This window comes from Urocampus carinirostris, chromosome 18, assembly GCF_059441175.1.
Source record: "Urocampus carinirostris isolate Australia breed hairy pipefish chromosome 18, RoL_Ucar_1.0, whole genome shotgun sequence".
Lineage (NCBI taxonomy): Eukaryota > Metazoa > Chordata > Actinopteri > Syngnathiformes > Syngnathidae > Urocampus > Urocampus carinirostris.
Window position 1 is genome coordinate 5,856,203 of NC_142366.1, and position 19,759 is coordinate 5,875,961.

At 37.9% G+C, this 19,759-nt stretch overlaps 1 protein-coding gene and 1 long non-coding RNA gene across 3 annotated transcripts; one reads left to right on the forward strand and one right to left on the reverse strand.

The window, feature by feature from the left end:
- The first annotated feature begins 33 nt into the window (after positions 1-33).
- On the forward strand, positions 34-16,757 carry ssr1 (signal sequence receptor, alpha). Its single transcript, XM_088322340.1, has 10 exons — positions 34-212; positions 3,527-3,678; positions 3,747-3,849; positions 6,233-6,336; positions 6,398-6,556; positions 9,390-9,466; positions 9,527-9,605; positions 12,220-12,313; positions 14,053-14,067; positions 15,964-16,757. Exons 1-10 carry the CDS (start codon positions 143-145, stop codon positions 16,032-16,034), a joined length of 924 nt encoding a protein of 307 aa, XP_088178466.1. The 5' UTR covers positions 34-142; the 3' UTR covers positions 16,035-16,757.
- LOC148348204 (uncharacterized) lies at positions 8,456-18,816 on the reverse strand. 2 transcript variants are annotated; one of them, XR_015847625.1, is made up of 3 exons: positions 18,728-18,816; positions 13,983-14,087; positions 8,456-9,651 (listed from the first exon to the last, which is right to left on the reverse strand). It is a non-coding gene; the product is annotated as an uncharacterized LOC148348204 (long non-coding RNA). The 2 variants fall into 2 exon arrangements; XR_015847624.1 differs by lacking the exon at positions 18,728-18,816 and adding an exon at positions 17,978-18,072.
- Between the last annotated feature and the right edge of the window lie 943 nt (positions 18,817-19,759).

A 19,759-nucleotide genomic window follows, 5' to 3' on the forward strand; every position in this document is an offset into this window, starting at 1 on the left:
TTACGGGAGTGTTCCTTTGGACGGCGCTGTTTCTCCATGACGCTAATGCGCCTGCGTCAAAGTACGGAGAAGAAAACGCCGACCACTGGCTCTTTTTTGTAGCGTCTGAATGAAAGAGCGCTGATTTTTTAATTTTCAAAAAATGATTTCGTTTCTTCCAAAACTTATTTTGTTGGTGTTGTTGGCTTTCCCAGCGCACGTCGTTTTCAGGGGTATGTATTTTTAAGTTTGTCTTTCAATATTTGAAGAGTATTTAAGGTGCGGCTTTACCTAGCTAGTGTTAGCTTAGCTTCTTCCACTTTTACAAGGCCGTTTTGACATGTGCAGGACTTTTTTTTAAATAGCATTCTAACTATTCTCATCGTCACTTCTTTAGCATGGTTTGTATTTCTTTATTCAAATTGAAATAGTTTTAGAGAAACGTGCATTTAGGTTTGCACGCTTCCTTAGACCGACGTGTCTTTCCTGATGGGTAGCGGCTTCATTAAATTAAATGAAAAATGTATATATTTGCTTTACTTAAGCTTTATTAGTTCTGTTGAAAACGCTCACATTGTATGTATTGTCACGTACTTTTTGCTTGTTATCTCAGACTCTTGAGTATATTATTTAATGCTCATATTTTATGTTAAAGCCCGTTACAGTTCTACTATGTACAAGTAATGTGTCTACATTTCTTTGCCAAAATGATATTTGTCGGGAAATCATTGAGTTGAAACAATCTCATTGATAATTGCAATGCAAAAGGTGTTTAAGGATATTAAGAGTCTCGACTCTGCAGCTGAGATTGTGGACAACACAATCAGCACAAAAGTGCAAAGTTTGTGTCTGAAGTTGTTCCAGGATTGCGACACTCGTGCTTAGTAGAAGTGACTGACTTCTGTATTAGCTGTAAGAGAGGCTGCAACTAACGACTATTTTAATAATCGACTGGTCATCGACTATTGAAACGATCAGTCTTATAATAAGTTAATTTTTATTTTCTTATATTTTGTTTGAAGTTTTCATTTTGTGGCAAATGCTATTAAATACAAGAGACAATGAAAAATATCTATTCCATTGTACAAATTGCGTGGTCGTACATAAAAATTAATAAACATGCCCTATTTAAAACGAATTAGGCAAAGTGCTTGGTCAGTATAGGCATGAATCCGTAAATAAACCTTTGTCCATTTTTCACACAGGTGAATAAATTATAAATTAAAATTAAGTCAACATTTTGTATCTTATAAACCAGGCCGATTGGCAGCAGTAAAACAGTTATTAAATAAAACGAAAACGATTATTTTGTTAAGTTCATTCAGTGGTCAATTCCAATGTCCGTAACAAAAGTACTTAACGGTTCTCAATAGTTTAAACAACTCAGGTTTGTCGTTTCTAACAATTTGTGAACTTACCTTTTATTCTTCAGACTGCATGCATTCCGTTTCTAATACTTTTGTCTGGCACAGTCTGGCATAACGCTCAAGCTCTTTTTATAGTGACATACATGTGTATAAAATGTCAAATGCATGTCTTTAAAACTATATTGGATAGAATGTCACTTGCATTATAAAGGGGCTAGACCGGCTAACAGGTTTCATTAAACTGTCCGACGTGCTTTTTCTTTAAATATTTATATATTCACCTAGGAAGGGGTGGATCTGCAACCCGCGACTCAGGGGCTGCATGCAGCTCTTAAGTACCGCAGGGAGTCTCCCTGGCGCTTTTCCAAAAATGTTTTCATATTGGGAAAAAAAAGATTGGGGGGATACTTTTATTTTAATATCATATCTGTAGGATAGGAGGACAAACAATACACAAAAAGTTTTATCGTTTTCCAATGCTCTGGAAATATGTGGAATAGTGTTAAGTTACAACTACTTGGGCGCATTTCTCTTCCTCTCTCTTGTGTTGCCTGTGTTAGAGGAACATGGGCAGTGTTACAATCTAACTCAACCTCTTGCTACACCCCCAATTTCAACACAGAAGTCACATTAAAGGGTAAGAACACAATCCTGTCATAGGCACTTTTAGTAACAAAGTGGCTGTTTTTATTAAGTGATTATCTTATTTTTTTCAGTATATATTTGAAATGACAGCTGGATATTATTTGTGTTTTGTTGTTGAGGCCCAGAGATTTGTGTGTTGGTTTGGTATCAAAAGAGAGCGAAGAGGATGCTGCTGCGTTTTACCTATACTCTGCCTTGTTTGACATTTGCACAGAAATCAAACTTCAATTGTATTAATTTTTAAAAGGCTGCTATTCATTTTTATTAATGCATGCTGTGCTTTAGTGCACTCTTTTTGTTGCCCTGATAAGCAGCACATTATGCACGTTCCATTTGATGATATTTTTTCGAATCCTCAAAATAAAAATGACATCAAAAATTTTATTTCTTCATTGCATTTCTTTTATTTATTCAAGCAATAAAACGTATGGCAATTAATTAATATTGTAATTGAGTTAAACTTCAGGTGGTATCTTACAACATTTCAGGTGGTGCATTTTCCACAGGGTGTGCTGTATCCAACTGAGACATTTTGATAGTGGGCTAATATAGCTAATAAAGATGCATACAGCATGGGTTTTCATTCATTATTAGGTTTATGTAAGGCTATTGATTTTTTTGCAGCTCCAGACAAATCCATTAGTTTTTTTTCTGTCCAATATTTCTCTTTCCCCAACTTGTTTCCTACCCCAGGGCTAGGGACTGCAAAATTCGCAGAGTCTGATTTGCAAACTTTGCCATTAGTCTTTATTTGCTGTATCCAGGCTAAAATGCTTGCAAACCTAAAAGTTTTGGTACTAGACAAGTCATGTTTTTGTATAGCCCTTTATCGAAAAGAGTCTCAAAGGGGTGCACAGACCACAGATTATTGCAATCCACAGACAATAATTACACCATATCCTGATCTAAAAACTCAAAAACCTCAGCATGAGGAAAATGAAGAAACCTTGAGAAAGGGGTAATCCCCCTTCCAGGATGACCAGGCAGCAATGGATGTTGAGAAAACAAATAATACACAGATATTCTCAACATAAAATATAGGTTATTCATATGCTATCGGATAGAAATGTGTTTTAAGCTTAGATTTAAATATTTCCACTGAGGTTGAAGATCGAATCTCAGGGGGAAGAGCATTGCTCAGCACTGGGGCCCCGAATGGAGAATGCTCTCGAACCTGCGGATCTCTTTTTGGCTCTTGGGATCACTAGTAGACCAGCATTTTCAGAGCGAAGGCTCCGGGCCGGAACATAGGGCGAAATTAAATCTGAAAGATATGATGTTGACGTTCCCATTACCGCTCGAGACCGAGACGCTATTGTGCATGAGCGACTCTCAGCATAGATTAAATACCTGTAGAGAGATGGCCCACTCTGTTTGAAAAATGTATTTGCGGACAATAGTCGACTACTGTGTTTCTTTGAGTGTTTTTCTCAACGTCGATTAATCGTATGATTAATTAATTCTTAAAATCAGTAAAATTTACGAAAAACATGTACTGGTTCATACAAATGTATTGAAAGATTCAAATTGTGCAGGGCCCCTCGTGGGAGCCGAGACCCTGCGAGACGACGAAGACACCATGGAGATGGAGGAAGATGTCATTGATGACGCTGCAGGCGAAGAAGAGGCTGTGTCAGAAGATGAAGATGATGAAGCTGAAGTGGAAGATGACGAACACACGGAACTAGTGAGATGGATGTGCCAAAGACAAAGGATGAAAAAAGTCTTAATGTTGACAGGTATTTTTATTTTCAGATGGAAGAAAAGGAAGATGAGGACGAAGAAGAGGAAGCGTTGGTCGGGGAAGTGAAGGCGTCTCCTAATGCTGATACCACCATCCTGTTTGTCAAAGGAGAAGGTTGGTACACCTTTTTTACGTTGACCTGCTTGCTTCATGTTAACATATGCCGTGGCACATTTTAATATGTAGAGCTCCGGGATATAGAAGCCCCACCGGACCTTTGCATTTTCCCCACTATATGACATCAAAAATGATTAATGTGCCCTAAAACCTACAAGTCGAGTAATCTTATTTGTAAAGCCCTTAATCACAAGAAGTGTCATAGGGAACATCGGGGAAATAAAATCTGAAACATCTGAGGGGGCAAGTCTATGCATAATTTTGAATTTTATGTGTTGTTGGTGCATATTTTGAGTTACTTCTCTATGATGCCCGCTTGCTACCTGTCAATGTCATAAAATATTCTGCTTTGCTCTTGGTTTGCGTAACAAAATCATGAAAATGATTATATGCTATTGGCCAAACCTCCCATAATACCTTTTTTCATAATGTCCACTCTTCATCGAGAAAATTCTGTATTTTTTTACCGTTTATATGCTATGGGTCCAATGGCTTGCAGTGATGCTAAAGGGAGAAGCAAAAACGTAACTATGTAAACTAAGTTTGCAATTATCAAGAAATATGAAGAAGCCCCACACATATGGCTGTAACCAATTGATCACTAAAGACAAAATCTTAAGGGGAATCAATCCTTGCAAGTGGAGTATTTAAAATCAGTTTTATATATAATTTGCCATCCCTGTTAACCTTCCCCTGCATCCACCTACTACTCCAATCGACCAGCTCAGGTCACATTACACCAATGGTAAATACGTTTTTCCCTTTAGATGTATTTTTAATGCTATTCGATCATATGCACGTATGTTCACAGAACCCTTAATCACTTGACACATTTGGGTACCACTTCCTGTGGTGTCTTGGGCAATTACAGCATGGTGGCTCCCATGGGTTTGTGTTTGCTCCCCCACATAAAACGAATAGAATGGGTTTCCATGGTTACCAGTAGCAGGAGAAGCCTCTTGATCTTATTCAAATACAGTAACTTCATCATCTGGTTGACTTTTTTTGGGGGGGTGTAAAGCATCACGCACTTCAGAGATGAGTCCTACCTCTACAGAGCGCTTACACCAGCCTTTTCAGTTGTACAAACTTTGCCCCGCCTTTATTGGCTGGTGCCATTAAAACCTGTTTCTAAATGGCTGACACTATTAAATCCTGAAATGTGAGAATTCTTGTTGGCCAAACACTCCATCACTCAAATAAAAATTTGGAACTATAAATCCTTTAAAAAAACGCAGTGTTTTGCGGTTACATTATCGCACTACGTCACATGGCGGTATCGATTTGATTCGGTTAATCATGCAGCCCTAATATTTGCTATATACTATTTTGTTATTGGGTGTACCAGAGGGGTTGGAGCTAATTAGCATAGGTTTGTATTAGGGACCGACTCAAATAGGGGGTTTTCTGGACTGATACAGATTATTAGTATTCATGGGAGGATGATAAACGATATTGGGAGCCGATATTCATTTGCTGTAAAAGCATAAGAAATTCATTAATGCAAAAAGAAACAGAACATTTGCTATTAATTCAAATAAAACTAATATCTCTCTGAAACCTTTTACAGTAAATGAATTTAAACACAACTAACATGACTAATCTTTCACTTGAACCTAAAACTAACAGTGCAGGAAATAAAATTAGGCTTAGCAGCGACTCGTATAGAGGTACCGGGCCTAAAAAAGCTAACCCGAACTAGCCTGAGCCTGCCCGATAAACTTGATTTGAGGAACTGAGTCTGAAAAACCGACATTTCAAATTTTATTTGTGCGATGGAACAGTGATTTTGGCTGTCTCTGTACACAGCCCCCCGCCGCGCGCCTGCCTTCTGTGTCACACTTTGTCACACTGTGTCACACTGATGGCGAAAAGCGCTAAAATGTATTTGTAAGAGATGATTTTGTTTTTAATGCTCTCAATCACAAACAAACGCACCTGATTGATGAACTAACCTTATGATAAGAACAAATATCAGTCACTGCCTGAACCTGCTTCCCTAAAATAAGTCAACTACACTTTTTAATCACATACATGCTTTTGTACCACTGCACAGACTTTTAAAAATCTCGATTTTATCAGCTGTTTGATTAACAGGCATGTGGAGACGCGGGAGTTAGCAGAGCTGCCGCTGTTTATCCCCCCTCGGTAGCTTAACAAACCAGAAGGTGGGTAGCGAGGAGGCTAATTGTCCCTCCCTGTAGTCGATCGACCTCTCGTTTCTATCTCTTCGTTTTATAGCAATTTCACTTTGCAATCCCCACCTCAGAATGGATTCATGCAGGGATGTACTGTTGTATGGATTCTACACCATATCATAAAGTTTACGAGCATAATCATAGCTTGAAATTTTTCTACATAGTCCCAATATGTTTTTCAGACTTCCCGGCCAATGACGTCGTGAAGTTCTTGCTGGGCTTCACCAACAAAGGTTCCGAGGACTTTGTTGTGGACTCTCTGGACGCTTCCTTTCGATACCCTCAGGTAAAAAACAGACCTAATTTTGACAGTCCCGCCCCCTTTTGACATGTTTTCCTCCTGGCAGGATTATCAGTTCCACATTCAGAACTTCACGGCGCTACAACTGGGCACGGGGGTCCCTCCGGGTCGCCAGGCCACCTTTGAATATTCCTTCATCCCGGCGGAGCCGATGGGGGGGCGACCCTTTGGCCTGGTCATCAACCTAAACTATAAGGACGCAAACGTGAGTACCTGGGTCACCTTTGTAGCCGTGCACAGTTTAAAACTAGGGCTGCAACCAACGACTATCTGAATAAATGAAACTTGGTCAAAAAAATGATGATTACAAATGTTTCCCTAAATTTAGCATGAATTTGATTTATTGATGTGGCAAATCATGATAAACACAAGATAAATGGGTACAATGAAAAGTGTTCTAATGAACGTGCAGATGCTTTCTAAATGTAATTAAAAATGCCCTATATGAAACCAATTACAGTGGGACTTCGCGGTTTCGACGTTCGCGGTTTAGGAGCTTCGCAGGTCTAAAAAAATATTAATAATTAAATATATATAATTTTTTAAGCATTAATATTTATATATATATATATATATACTGGACTGTCTCAGGAAATTAGAATATTGTGATAAAGTTCTTTATTTTCTGTAATGCAATTAAAAAAACAAAAATGTCATACATTCTGGATTCATTACACATCAACTGAACTATTTCAAGCCTTTTATTATTTGAATATTGCTGATTTTAGCTTACAGCTGAAAAAAACTCAAAAATCATATCTCAAAATATTAGAATACTTCCTCAGACCAAGTAAAAAAAAAAATTTTATAACCGCAAAACTAAATCAAACATTTGAAAATGTCCATTGATGCACTCAGTACTTGGTTGGGAATCCTTTTGCACGGATTACTGCATCAATCCGGCGTGGCATGGAGGCAATCAGCCTGTGGCATTGCTGAGGTGTTATTGATGCCCAGGATGCTTCGATAGCGGCCTTCAGCTCATTTGCATTTGTAGGTCTGGTGTCTTTCATCTTCTTCTTAACTATACCCCACAAATTCTCGATGGGGTTCAGGTCAGGGGAATTAGCAGGCCAATCAAGGACGGTGATGCCATGGTCAGTGCACCAGTTACTGGTGGTTTTGGCACTGTGGGCAGGTGCCAGATCATGCTGGAAAATGAAGTCCTCATCTCCATAGAGCTTTTCAGCAGATGGAAGCATGTAGTGCTCTAAAATCTCTTGGTACACAGTTGCATTTACTCTGGACTTGATGAAACACAGTGGACCAACACCAGCAGCTGACATGGCTCCCCAAACCATTGCTGACTGTGGGAACTTCACACTGGATTTCAAGCAACTTGGATTTTGCTCTTCTCCAGCCTTTCTCCAGACTCTGGCGCCTTGACTTCCAAATGAAATGCAAAACTTGCTTTCGTCTGAAAAAAGGATTTGGACCACTCTGCAACTGTCCAGTGCTTCTTCTCCATAGCCCAAGTCAGACGCTTCTTCCGTTGTCTTGAGTTCAGATGTGGCTTGACCATGGGAATACGGCTATTGTAGCCCGTTTCCCGGACACGTCTGTGAACTGTGGCTTTTGATACCTGGACTCCAGCTTCAGCCCACTGTCTTTGAAGCTCCCTCAAATTCTGGAAGCGGCTCTTCTTCACAATTTTGTTAAGGCTGCGGTCATCTCTCTTGGTTGTGCAGCGTTTCCGGCCACATTTTTCCCTTCCAACAGACTTTTTGTGGATATGCTTTGAAACTGCACTCTGTGAACAGCCTGCTCTTTGAGAAATTTCTTTTTGTGTCTTAATGATGGTCCTCTGGACAGCAGTCAGATCAGCAGTGATTTAGTTTACTAAACCAAGCTGAGTGTTTTTAAGGCTCAGGAAACCTTCGCAAGGTGTTTCGAGTTAATTAGATGATTCAGGTGATTAGTTGAATAGCCTACTTGTATACTTTTTCATGATATTCTAATATTTTGAGATAGGATTTTTGAGTTTTCTTAAGCTGTAAGCCAAATTCAGCAATATTAAAATAATAAAAGGCTTGAAATAGTTCAGTTGATGTGTAATGAATCCAGAATGTATGACATTTTTGTTTTTTTAATTGCATTACAGAAAATAAAGAAGTTTATCACAATATTCTAATTTTCTGAGACAGTCCAGTATATATATATTTTATTTTTTTTGAAGGGGCGCCGTTACTTCGCGGATTTTCACTGGTTTTGGTCCCCATTAAGCGCGATAATTGAGGTCCCACTGTAGACACAGTGCTCAGTCAGTTCAGACATGAATCGATTAAAAAAAAAAAACCTTTGTCCATTTTTTTATGGACCGGCAAAATAATTAAAATCAATTCAACTCATCCTCCTCCCCTTCAGAAAAATACATACGCTTGTCGCCATGTTTCTCCACAAGTCTTAAAAAGAATGCTGACACGTTCTCTGGTGGATTAGATTTGCTCTTTCATTTCTTCTTTGTGTTATATGGCAGATGGCATTAGTTTGTATGTCATTGTCTTATGAGGTGGGTTGGACACACGTGGACAGGTTTATGCTATACCTATACAGGGAACTATGAGTAGTGTAGTACTGCAAGGATTGTTTCAATTATAGACATTTATTATGGGTCATGCAAAAGGTAGCGTTTTCCAGTGGTAAGTTGTAATGGGAAGAAATTCCTGCAAGCGAAAATATTAGCTAGATATTACTGTCATTTTTACCCAAGATATTTGTCTCAAAAACAAATATATTTGTGATTTTTGTCAAGATCTAAAAATCATGTACCTTAGTAAATGTACACGAACATTTAAACATTGCATATGTAAATAGCTGATATATTTGTGTCTGTAAAAGTACATTATTCGCATTGGATTTTATTCCGTTAATGGTACTGGAGATATTGAAATATTTTCTTTGGAAAGACCTTTAACACTTGTTTGAATTTGGTCTTGAAAGTTTTTTCCAAACACTGACAATGGAATCTATTGTCGACCATTATTATTGTCGACTAATTATCGCAGTCTGAGTTAAAACCACGTGACTCTGACCTATAGGGGAACGTCTTCCAGGACGCCGTCTTCAATCAGACGGTCACCATCACTGAGAGGGAGGACGGACTGGACGGAGAAACGTAAGTGTCTTTTGTCGTTGTTGAGGTAAAAAAAAAACAAATTTGTTTCTCTTCCTGCAGCATCTTCATGTACATCTTCCTGTCCGGCCTGGGCCTGTTGGTCATCGTGGGCCTTCACCAGCTGTTGGAGTCCAGAAAGGTAAAGTGCTCACGTGTGTTGATGGAAGCTAGAAGTAAGATCGTGCCTAAGAAATGAAGCGAGTATTAAATACTGGCCCAGTCTGAAGCAAACCTGAAAAGTTCATGTTTAATTTGTGAGGAGGAGGGATGTTTACTGCCGTTAACGAGCAGTGACGCACATTCCTAAAGCTATAGTTACATCTTAGTGGTAGTTAATAATACATACAATCAACACCCAAAGGAAACCATATTTTCCAGACTATAAGTTGCAATTTTTTTTTAATGATTTGGCCAAACGTGTGATTCATACTCCAGTGAGACCTATCTCTGAAATGATTGACACATTAGTACCATGTATATCATTTCACATGTTCTTTTCACACTAAACCTTTAGAGAGCGCTCTATGACTGTGTTGATCATTTCAACCTTTCCCCTTTGTGCAGACAAAGGCCCCTAACATACCTCACTCACGGAAACGTCACTCAAACAACATTGTATCGCCTTTTGGTGGGAAATGTAACACAACAGTAAATAAATCCCTTTCGAGCGTGTTGAAGATATTTACTTTGGCAAAATGACACCCCCTTTTCTTACTAATTGGGACATAAACGTTTAGAAGATAAAGCGTCATTTCACCTAAGTGAATTTTTAACTTGCTCAAAATGGATTTCTAATTTTAAAAATAACTGAACAAAAGAGGCACTGATAGTCATATCATGCAGATTACAAGCTGTAAATATTGAAAAGCAAAAATTGGAGGAAGACGATGAGTCTGACGTAAGTGGCGAAGACCGAAGCGCCAGATTGTTTACCGTGATAGTGACACAAAGGATGTCATTTGTAGTGAAATTTTAGTAAGCTTGTTATTCATGCCAGTTTCTGAATAAATACTGAAATTAACATGCACGTCAATCATGAAAAATATATACATTGTACTTATTTAGCCTGTTGTTCTTTTATTATAAATTGCCTTCAGAGGTGACATGCATGTTGTTTTTGGTGTTTTATCAAATAGATTTCCACCAAAATTGTGACTTATGCTCCAGGTGCGACTTATCGATGTCATTTCCTTTTTAATAATCCGTTTTTTGGAGGGTGTGATTTATACTCCGGAGCAACTTGTAGTCTGGAAATTACTGTTATTGTAAAAAAAAAAGTCAGCACAGGACAAACTCAGCCCGAAACTGAACTTAATTATTGACATTTTAGGCCAGACATTTGGGTTGGGCCGGTTTCTAGCTTGGGCATAATGCTGCATTCCAGAAAATTGGGTAGTCTGATTAATCTCACTCGACTGGACCAGATACAGCCTAAAAACATTCCAAGAAAATCCGGAAGTCGAGGTTTTCAAACTCCGACTAGGAAAATGTCATTAGAGTGATACTGGAGGTGGGAGGTCCTACTCGTAAAGTCAGAGAAAAGATATGTACCCTGACTTTGCGACGAGGACCTCCCACCTCCAGTGTCTTTCCAATGATATTTTCCTGTTATATTTAATGTTGCTGATATCTGTGTACTGTGTGTTCATTGTCCTCGAGCTAAGGGAAGTCCTGGGCAATATGACAACAATTATCACGATAAAACTATCAGTCGATATTGATAATTATCGCTTGATAATATAAGACTTGATAATGTCTTTCCTTTCACATTTTAGGTCTAATTTTTGGCCCTGAGTTGACAAAATCCAATGCTGCTTCAACCAATCGTTTAAGTTAGAACAAATACGCATGGTGACAACATGAGGAACATTAAACAAGTAAATACCTTCTCAGAGGGGCAGCTAGTTGCAGGAATATGCAGGTAGTGCCTTGCTAGCTAGCCGTTTGTTGCTCACTGGCCTGATGCATGTTATTAATGTCCGGTAGCACTCATTTTGGACTGAATTGTTTTCCTTCAGCGTATTCTAACAGGGGCGATAATCTTTTAAAAAGTGAAATAAGTTAGTCGTATTACCCGTCTGCGTCGACCAAGTTTGCAGTGCATATCGCAGCTTTTTTTCTTTATCAGATGCTAAGCCAAAATAGCTCCAAATAAGTAAAGATGACGGCTCTCCTGTCAACATCTCTTGCAGCATATTTTGTGTGGGTATGCTGGCTGTTATCTTTCATCTCTTTATGGCTCATTTTTACCCTGTTGTAGTCCTTTCATTTTCATTGTGTGAGTCACCCTCCTGCTATTCTTGCAAAATTATTGGCTGGTCCTTATCACTGTCTATGTCTCCTAAATGCTAGTCTGGAAGTTGAAGTTTAATTGCATTAGCGCCCCAATTTTCTCCGGTGGTCGGGTGGTAATTACAGTTTAAATTGTCGACTTTTATTGACCATTGATATTATTTCACGTAGCATGATTTGTATTACTATGATTATCGTTATTGTTCTATCGCCCAGGCCTAGCTAAAATGTTTGGATTTTTTCCTTGCCCTCATGTAGGTTTTAGATAAGGGGGGGGTGTTATAGTTGTCTCTAAAGCCCTTTGAGATCTCTTGTGATTAAGGGTGTCGCAAATGAACACGACTTGACTTGGTCAGAGGTTTGATAACTCGACGACTGCACACTATTCTGCTATGCAGCATAAGATCATACCTCTAATGTGAGCACACGTGAGCCGTCTGGTTTGTGTGTCCCTTAATCAGAGGCGGCGTCCTGCCCCCAAAGTGGAAATGGGAACCTCCAATCACAATAACGTGGATCTCAGTTGGATCCCGCAAGAAACTCTCAACCAGATGAGTGAGTACATTTTCTGAAAACTCCTATATTAACTTCTATCTGTAATGCAAAAGGTCCAATTGCAAAATGGAGTTTTATTATTTAATAGCATACTAACATATTGTACTACTTAATTCTCATAAGTAAAACAAATGGAAAGCATATTTATAAGTATGAATTTATTTTACCTGAAAAAAATATATTGTAAAATAAATAAATGAAATATTTTTTTCCGTTAAAATGTCTATTCTAAAAATTTAATTTACTACTAAAAATATATCTTTAAAGAAAATATTTATGTATTTTACTTTTGTACAAAAAAGTCAGAAGGAAATGTAGAAAAAAAAACAAGGTTCAAAGTATTTTAGTAAAAAATATGTTAAAAAAAAGTGTTCTATATATATATATATATATATATATATATATATATATAAAATCCCCCTTACCCTCGCCCTCCAAAAATTAGTAGAATAAGTATGCCATATTTTGACCTGTATTTTGAATTATAAAAATAATTTCAAATCTTAGATATTATACTGATCTTTTTTAAGTTACTTGGAATAAAGTGGATAAAATCTTATTTTTTGCTCGTATAATTTATGAAAGAAAAGCATTGTCAATACCATGAAATAAAACACTTAAAGGAGCAACATCTAAATAGTTAATGATTTTACAGGAAAAGAGAGTTTAAAATTATCAAGTAAAAGTATGTCGTATTGATATATTTTTTTTTAAGTTGGGGGAAAAAAATGGAAAAAGGTATTACTATTTATTGGAAAAACAATTCAAACCCGAAAGGTAAACAAAGTATCCAATGATCTGCTGACAGAAGATTGTAAAATTACTAAAACTGGAAAAAAAGCTATGGTGTCATGATAGTGTTCGCCCCTTTCTGATTCCTGTGTTTTTTGCATATTTATCACTCAAATGTTTCAGATCCTCAAACCAATTTCAATATTACACAGAGACAACACAAGGAAAGAGTAAATTAACTTTCAAAACATTGATTCCATTTATTAAGTAAGGCACATTAAAAAAACTTCCAAAAAGTTCAATCTTTTTTGGATCTCGATTCCTCAACACTTTGAGACACATTCTGTGGACTGTTCAGTCAAAAATTGAACTTTTTGGAAGGTCTGCAGCCTGTTTCATCTGGGGGTAAAAACGGCACAGTATTTGACAAAAAGAACATAATGCCAACAGTGTGATGGTCTGGAGCTGCTTTGCTGCCTTAAGACCAGGGCAGGTTTCTTTGGCTTAGGTTATAAATAATTCTGGGGTTTACCAGAAGATCCTGAAGGAGAACGTCCAGCCATCAGTCATGCAGCGGGACAACGATCCAAAACACATCTACAAATCCACCTCTAAATGGCCTAAATAATAAAATAAAGGTTCTGGAGTGGTTCATGTTACAAAACCCACCAACAGGCATATTTGAAACAATTTTACAAAGAGTGGGCCAAAATTCCTCCACAGTGTTGTAAAAGACTCATTACCAATTATCGCAAACGTTTGATTTCTGTTTTTGCTGCCAAAGGCGGCCCAACTCACTAGTGGGTAGTTTTTTTGTTTTGTTTTGGGCTTTGATAAATAAAATCAACGTTTTTTAAAAGTGTATTTTGTAATATGCAACAAACGCAGAAATCAGGAAGGAGGAAAATACATTTTAACGGCACTGTAAGTCACTTACCGTTGTATCATACATGATGTGAATTTCTCATTTGTCTTCTTTCTCTTGCTGCTTCCCGTCGACTCTTCAGTGCAAAATCGCAGAGGTGAGACTTACTTTGGTTCACTGCAACACACATCATAATACGTATTTATACGTGTATAGCGCACTTTTCTTTTCCCTAAAATCAGTTAACAATTTTGGGGGGGTGTTATACATGAGGAATTATTTCTGCATCAGTAAAATAATATCACTGACAACAAAATATGTAACGTAAATAAAACCTGGGTGGTGATGGTGAGCGCTTCAAATTCCAACCACTAAACCATCAGTGACACAAACGACCTAAGACAAGGTGTTAGGTTTTATGGTAAATGGTCTGCATTTAATATAGCGCTTTTCAAGTCAATGAAGATCTCCCAAAGCACTTTACAATGTGCTTCACACTTATCCATTCACAAACACTCACACACTAGGGGGCATTGGGTATTCAGTGTCTTGCCCAACTTTGACTTATAACACGGAGCTTTACGGTACTTTTACAGACACTGACCTCTTGATCCCAAGACGAGCGCTCTACCTCCTGAGCTCACTATTCACGATACTAGAGGCAAATGTTGGAGCAAGTGGAAACATTCTAACCGTAACAATAGCTCGAACCCAATAAATAAACATAAATGCACGATGAGGGAAACAACTTGGAATAGCATTTGGCTTTGTAACATGTGAAATGCACAACAAAATTAACGGTTGTCTCTGTTAAATGAAAATAGTGTGAGGATGATACAAAATCAAATGTTTTTTCTTTTGTAATCTGCGTTGGTGTAACATGCTGTAGACATATAGATATATAAAATATAGTGTGTCTCGCATCACACTTTTTATTCACAGTATCAGAGATGAATGTCAATTATCTTGTGCTTTTTCACTTCTTACTACAACAAATTAATAATATTCTGGAGACCCTTTGTAATTATTGTAATTTATCTGGTAGGCGGGGCTTAACCTGGAGCAAAAATCTATGTCAGCAAGCATACACGCTAGAAGTTTAGCTTTGTATCGTCAAAGTGGATGGCTAAGGTGTAATATCCGATGTCACAACTGAAGGTGCGGAAAAAATATGACACTGCTGGTCGAAAGACTGAGCAAGTCGAGCTGTTGTTGCTGCTAGTTAGATGTTAAAATGTTGTGTGTTTTGGTGCAAGAATCAGAGAAAAATTGTTAGTGATCTCTGTTCTAGATCCGTAGTGGTTTAGTGTTTACACAGTGGATCTGGGGTTAAGAATTTTATTATGGGGCTGGGCCGCAACAATGTATTTACCTCGTCTGTAGTATTGATATGACTGGTGTTCTGCACTTTCTTTCTACGCGGCGAGACGTCCCACGAATTCCCAGTGCGTCCAGGGAGCGATTTCCCCGGAATTGTGCAATCTATTGTCCTACAAGTAATGCGTGGCTTTTACACGCAGTGTATGTGATGGCAGAACGTAATGCCCTCGTTTCATACAAGTAAAAGTTCCATTTATAATAATTCCCTGCAGTTGCAAAACTACAATACAGCACCCCGAAGCCATCCTGTTAATCTGTTAATAAACAACAAAAGGATACTGTTGGAAGCGTGAATTTCCCTACGGGGATGAATGAAGTATCTATCTAATTCTGAGTTTCAGCATTACCAATTGTAATTTGTCAGAAAGAACCCAAATTTAATGATGCTGAGAAAATTAACACATTTAACATTTGTTAGATAGGAAAAACAACCATGTGGCTATATTCAAGCTAGTACTATCACACGTTGTGAGACCTTAAGGCTATCGAATCAGCCTCTGCTAGGAAGATTCGCCTAAGAAGGAAGTTACTACACAACACCTGGTTCGATTCTCGTTGCATCCAATAGCTTTGAGCTGAAAACAAGTGAAACCGAATGTTATTTCCATTTTTTTATCAAAACACAGGGTAACCACACACACAGTAGTTTCAAGAAATGTTTGTTCCCCCGCAGACAAAACGTCACCCAGAAGATCTCCACGCAAGCGCAACAACCACAAGCGCTCGGCAGCATCCGACCAGTGACGGAATCCACAAACGACGGGGACCACCAGTGCCAACGTGCCCAGTTTTGGTTTTTGTTCCCATCGACATGCTGAACTTGCATTATGATGATCTTTTTTTTCAAGATGCTCTCCTGCTGATACGACTTTCGGATTATTTCCTCAAGGTCATGTGGCGGCACTCAACTAGTGTCTGTTAAAATAGAGAAGCACTCCTTTTGGTATTTCTGAATTGTGACGCACTGATAACTTAAGACGAGTTAAACATGATGATGTTGTTTGTTGACCGTCTTGCACATAAGCAAAATGTCGGATAATTTATTTCTGAAGCATTTCTGTTGGATTAGGGTCTGTTTTTTTTTTTAGGGCCCGTGTGTAATATTAAGTGCCTTCTAGTGGTACAGAAAACATTGAGTTGAATACTAGGCAAAAATAAACTCATCTCGATGTTAAGTTTCATAAAAAAAATCAAAGGTTAAGGAATTTGTATTTCTTTTACACAGCACAACTCATACCAGTTTGTCTAGGATCTTCCTACTACGCTGTGCTCGTGACACTGGTTTTTGTTTGCCATAGACAATACAGTGCCATCTAGTGGTCAAATATTACACACCGGGGCTTTGTTTTTTTATAAAGATTACAGAATCATGATGACCATGGTGTCCAGGGCTACTTTTTTCTTATTTAGGCTTCTTTTGTGTGTTTTTGCTTTTAAATGCTCAGCGAATAAAAACATTTATTTGCACTTCTATCGCTCAAGGTTTTTTTTTTAATCTATGATAAATGGTGAACTTTTATCGTGTTACCTGTGATAGTTGCAGTTTAGTTAGAGACTGTTTTATTTTAGTTTTAAAATTGATTACTGTATTTTTTGCACTAAAAGTGCACCGGATTATAAGGCGCAATCCGATTAAAACAGTATTTTGTGATATATTTTAGTGCCAATGGCACATGAAGTGAAAACTACAATAAGCTAGGGTTGCATAAAACATACATTTGAATTATAACTTTATGGAACATAAATTAACAGGACGACATCTGGTTTCACTACTAAAATTGGAGACAAACATGTTAACCACAATAGAGCACTCAAAGACCACTCAGTGTCTCAAAGGCAGAAATGTTACTATAAGCAGTATTTAAACAATTCAAATGAGTACGTAATTTTGTTCAAAACATTACCATAAATTGATGTCCTCTTTCAAGTAATCACAACACGTTTCATACTTTTGGATAATTATCAAGCTACAACAAAATAGGACAAGTTATAAGTGTTGGAAAGATTGAAGTTCATCACGTGTTTCATTTTAGCAACATGTTAACCACAAGAGGGCACCCCAAAGACCACTGTTTCTCGAAGGCAGAACAGTTACTGTTTATTTTTAATTGTAACTGCATTTCCAATGTTTCCACCGTATCTTCTTGTGCACAAGACGGTTTCAAATTTCTGGCAAATATGGGGTTTCAGGTGCGCCTGATAGTCTGGAAAATACTGTATTCTAGTGCACACACCAACCCAAGAACATGCACTAACCTTGAATGTAGTGTATACATACATGCCAACCTTTTGACATCAAAAAGCGGTAGATGTTAGCACAATTTTTTTTTATCCCGCATTATATTTTCACTCGCAAAACAATCAGAATACTTTTTGGGAAAATGTGCTTCTTTGAAATCAGAAGTGGCAAACTTTTATCAAAACGAATATGCAATAGTTGGTAACCAATTTTTATGACAGGGTTTATAGCGAATCTGCTTGGGTGAAAAAGAAAATTAACCATGATGCCAAAAAATGTGGGTCCTAATAGTGTTGTTAAAACAACCAAACACTTTTCCTCCCATTCTTCTTGAGCTTGCTCTTCTTTAAAAGTAGATGGGCGTTTTAGTAAAATACATTTAATGTCAATTAATGGTGCTCGGAATATGTCATTTTAGCTTTTATTTCCGCATCTGTGACGAGTTTACCTTGAAATATATGACGTCACTTCTGGCGCTCAGCGATAATGCGATCAAATCTAGAAATACATGAACTATTAAAACTGCTTGTCTGTCGCGCAACGACATTCTGTTTATACAGTGTATTATTTTTAAAGGCTCAACAGGGACGTCACAAGGCCGATTAATTCAGCTTTCGATAAAACGTAGGTCTCTTTTTAAGCAGATCTCTGAATCATTACTAAAAATAGATATAAAGTACAAAAAAATATAATCAAACAAGCAGTTAAGAGTATAGTTTTTATCTCTGGCTACAGTTCTTGCGAGAGTTCGAATCTCTTCCACGTAAAGTCATGATGCATTTTTTGACCCGCTGAAATAGTTTCCAAAGACATTTTTTTATCTGACTCAATTTTGATATTATGCTGCTTATTTTCCAAACATAACTAAAATGTCAGACGTGAAAATGTTTTACTTTACACGTGAAGCTTAAAGGGACAGTGTTTATTATTTGGAGCATCCTCGTGGTGAAAAACGTTAAAAACAATGATTTAAAATATAAGCGAAGGTATATATATATAATTATAATTTGCTTTTATTTTACACAACATGAGCCTCACCCAATAGGTGAAATGAAATGATCTGCATTTATATAGCGCTTTTCAAGTCAATGACTTCCTAAAGCGCTTTACAATGTGCTCCACATTTCCCAATAGCAGCCTTGCAGCCATGTAAGGCGCTAACCTGCTTATTGAGGGTATTAGGGGTTCAGTGTCTTACCCAAGGACACTTGGACAAGTAACATCGACGAGCCAGGATTCGAACTGGGATCCCAAGACGAGCGCTCTACCTCCTGAGCTACTGCCGCCCCCGGTGAAATGATTGACCAACATTTTTCTTCTACCGGTACCCATAACATACAAAAAGCTTGCAAACGGCTGGGCTAAAAAAAAAGGGCTAAGCATGGTGCGGTTTGGTAATGTAATGTAAATCTGCATTTATAGAGCGCTTTTCAAGTCAATGAAGACTTCCGAAAGCACTTTACAATATGCTTCACACTTTTCCCTTTTACACACTAACTAACCAATAGCAGCGTCAGCCATGCAAGGCAACTACCTATCAGGGGCTGTTCATTAGATAGATAGATAGATAGATAGATACTTTGTTCATCCCCGAAGGGAAATTCACATTTCCAGCAGCATCCCTGAGCTGAGAACAATCGAGAACAATCGAAAATAACACGGGAGCTGCTGGAGTGGCTGCCATTCGTGACGGCGCCGGAAGAAAAGATTCAATTTGAATCATGTACAAACAAACAAACAATTGAATCATGTACAAACAAACAAACAAACAAAATATTCATGTTTCAATAAGTGGAGTGTTAATAAAATGGGGGGAAAATAATACTGATATAACCAGGTAAAACTAATTTTAAGTTACCTGTCCAAATGAATGTTGTGCCATCTCACCTTTCCCACTCTCTCTCCTCTCACCTTTCCCACTCTCTCTCCTGCAGTTGACTTGCTGCTGCTCGCTCCTGAAACTAATACTTACCTCTTTGTGTATTGTGCAGTCCCTTCTCTAGACAAGGTCTCACTCGGGTACAATGACAGTGAGCTTGGGGTTGAAATATGTTTTCGTAGTGGTCGCTGTATGTATGTATAAGAGTATTCATGTAGGTAGATTCTTATCAGTAGAGTTTTGTTAACCAGTCCATTTTTTTTGCTTTTGCAATGTCTTTGCCCAAGAATGGCCTATAATCAACGATTACCCACCTATAATGTAGAGTGAAGCCTTGTTTGGCATGTATGT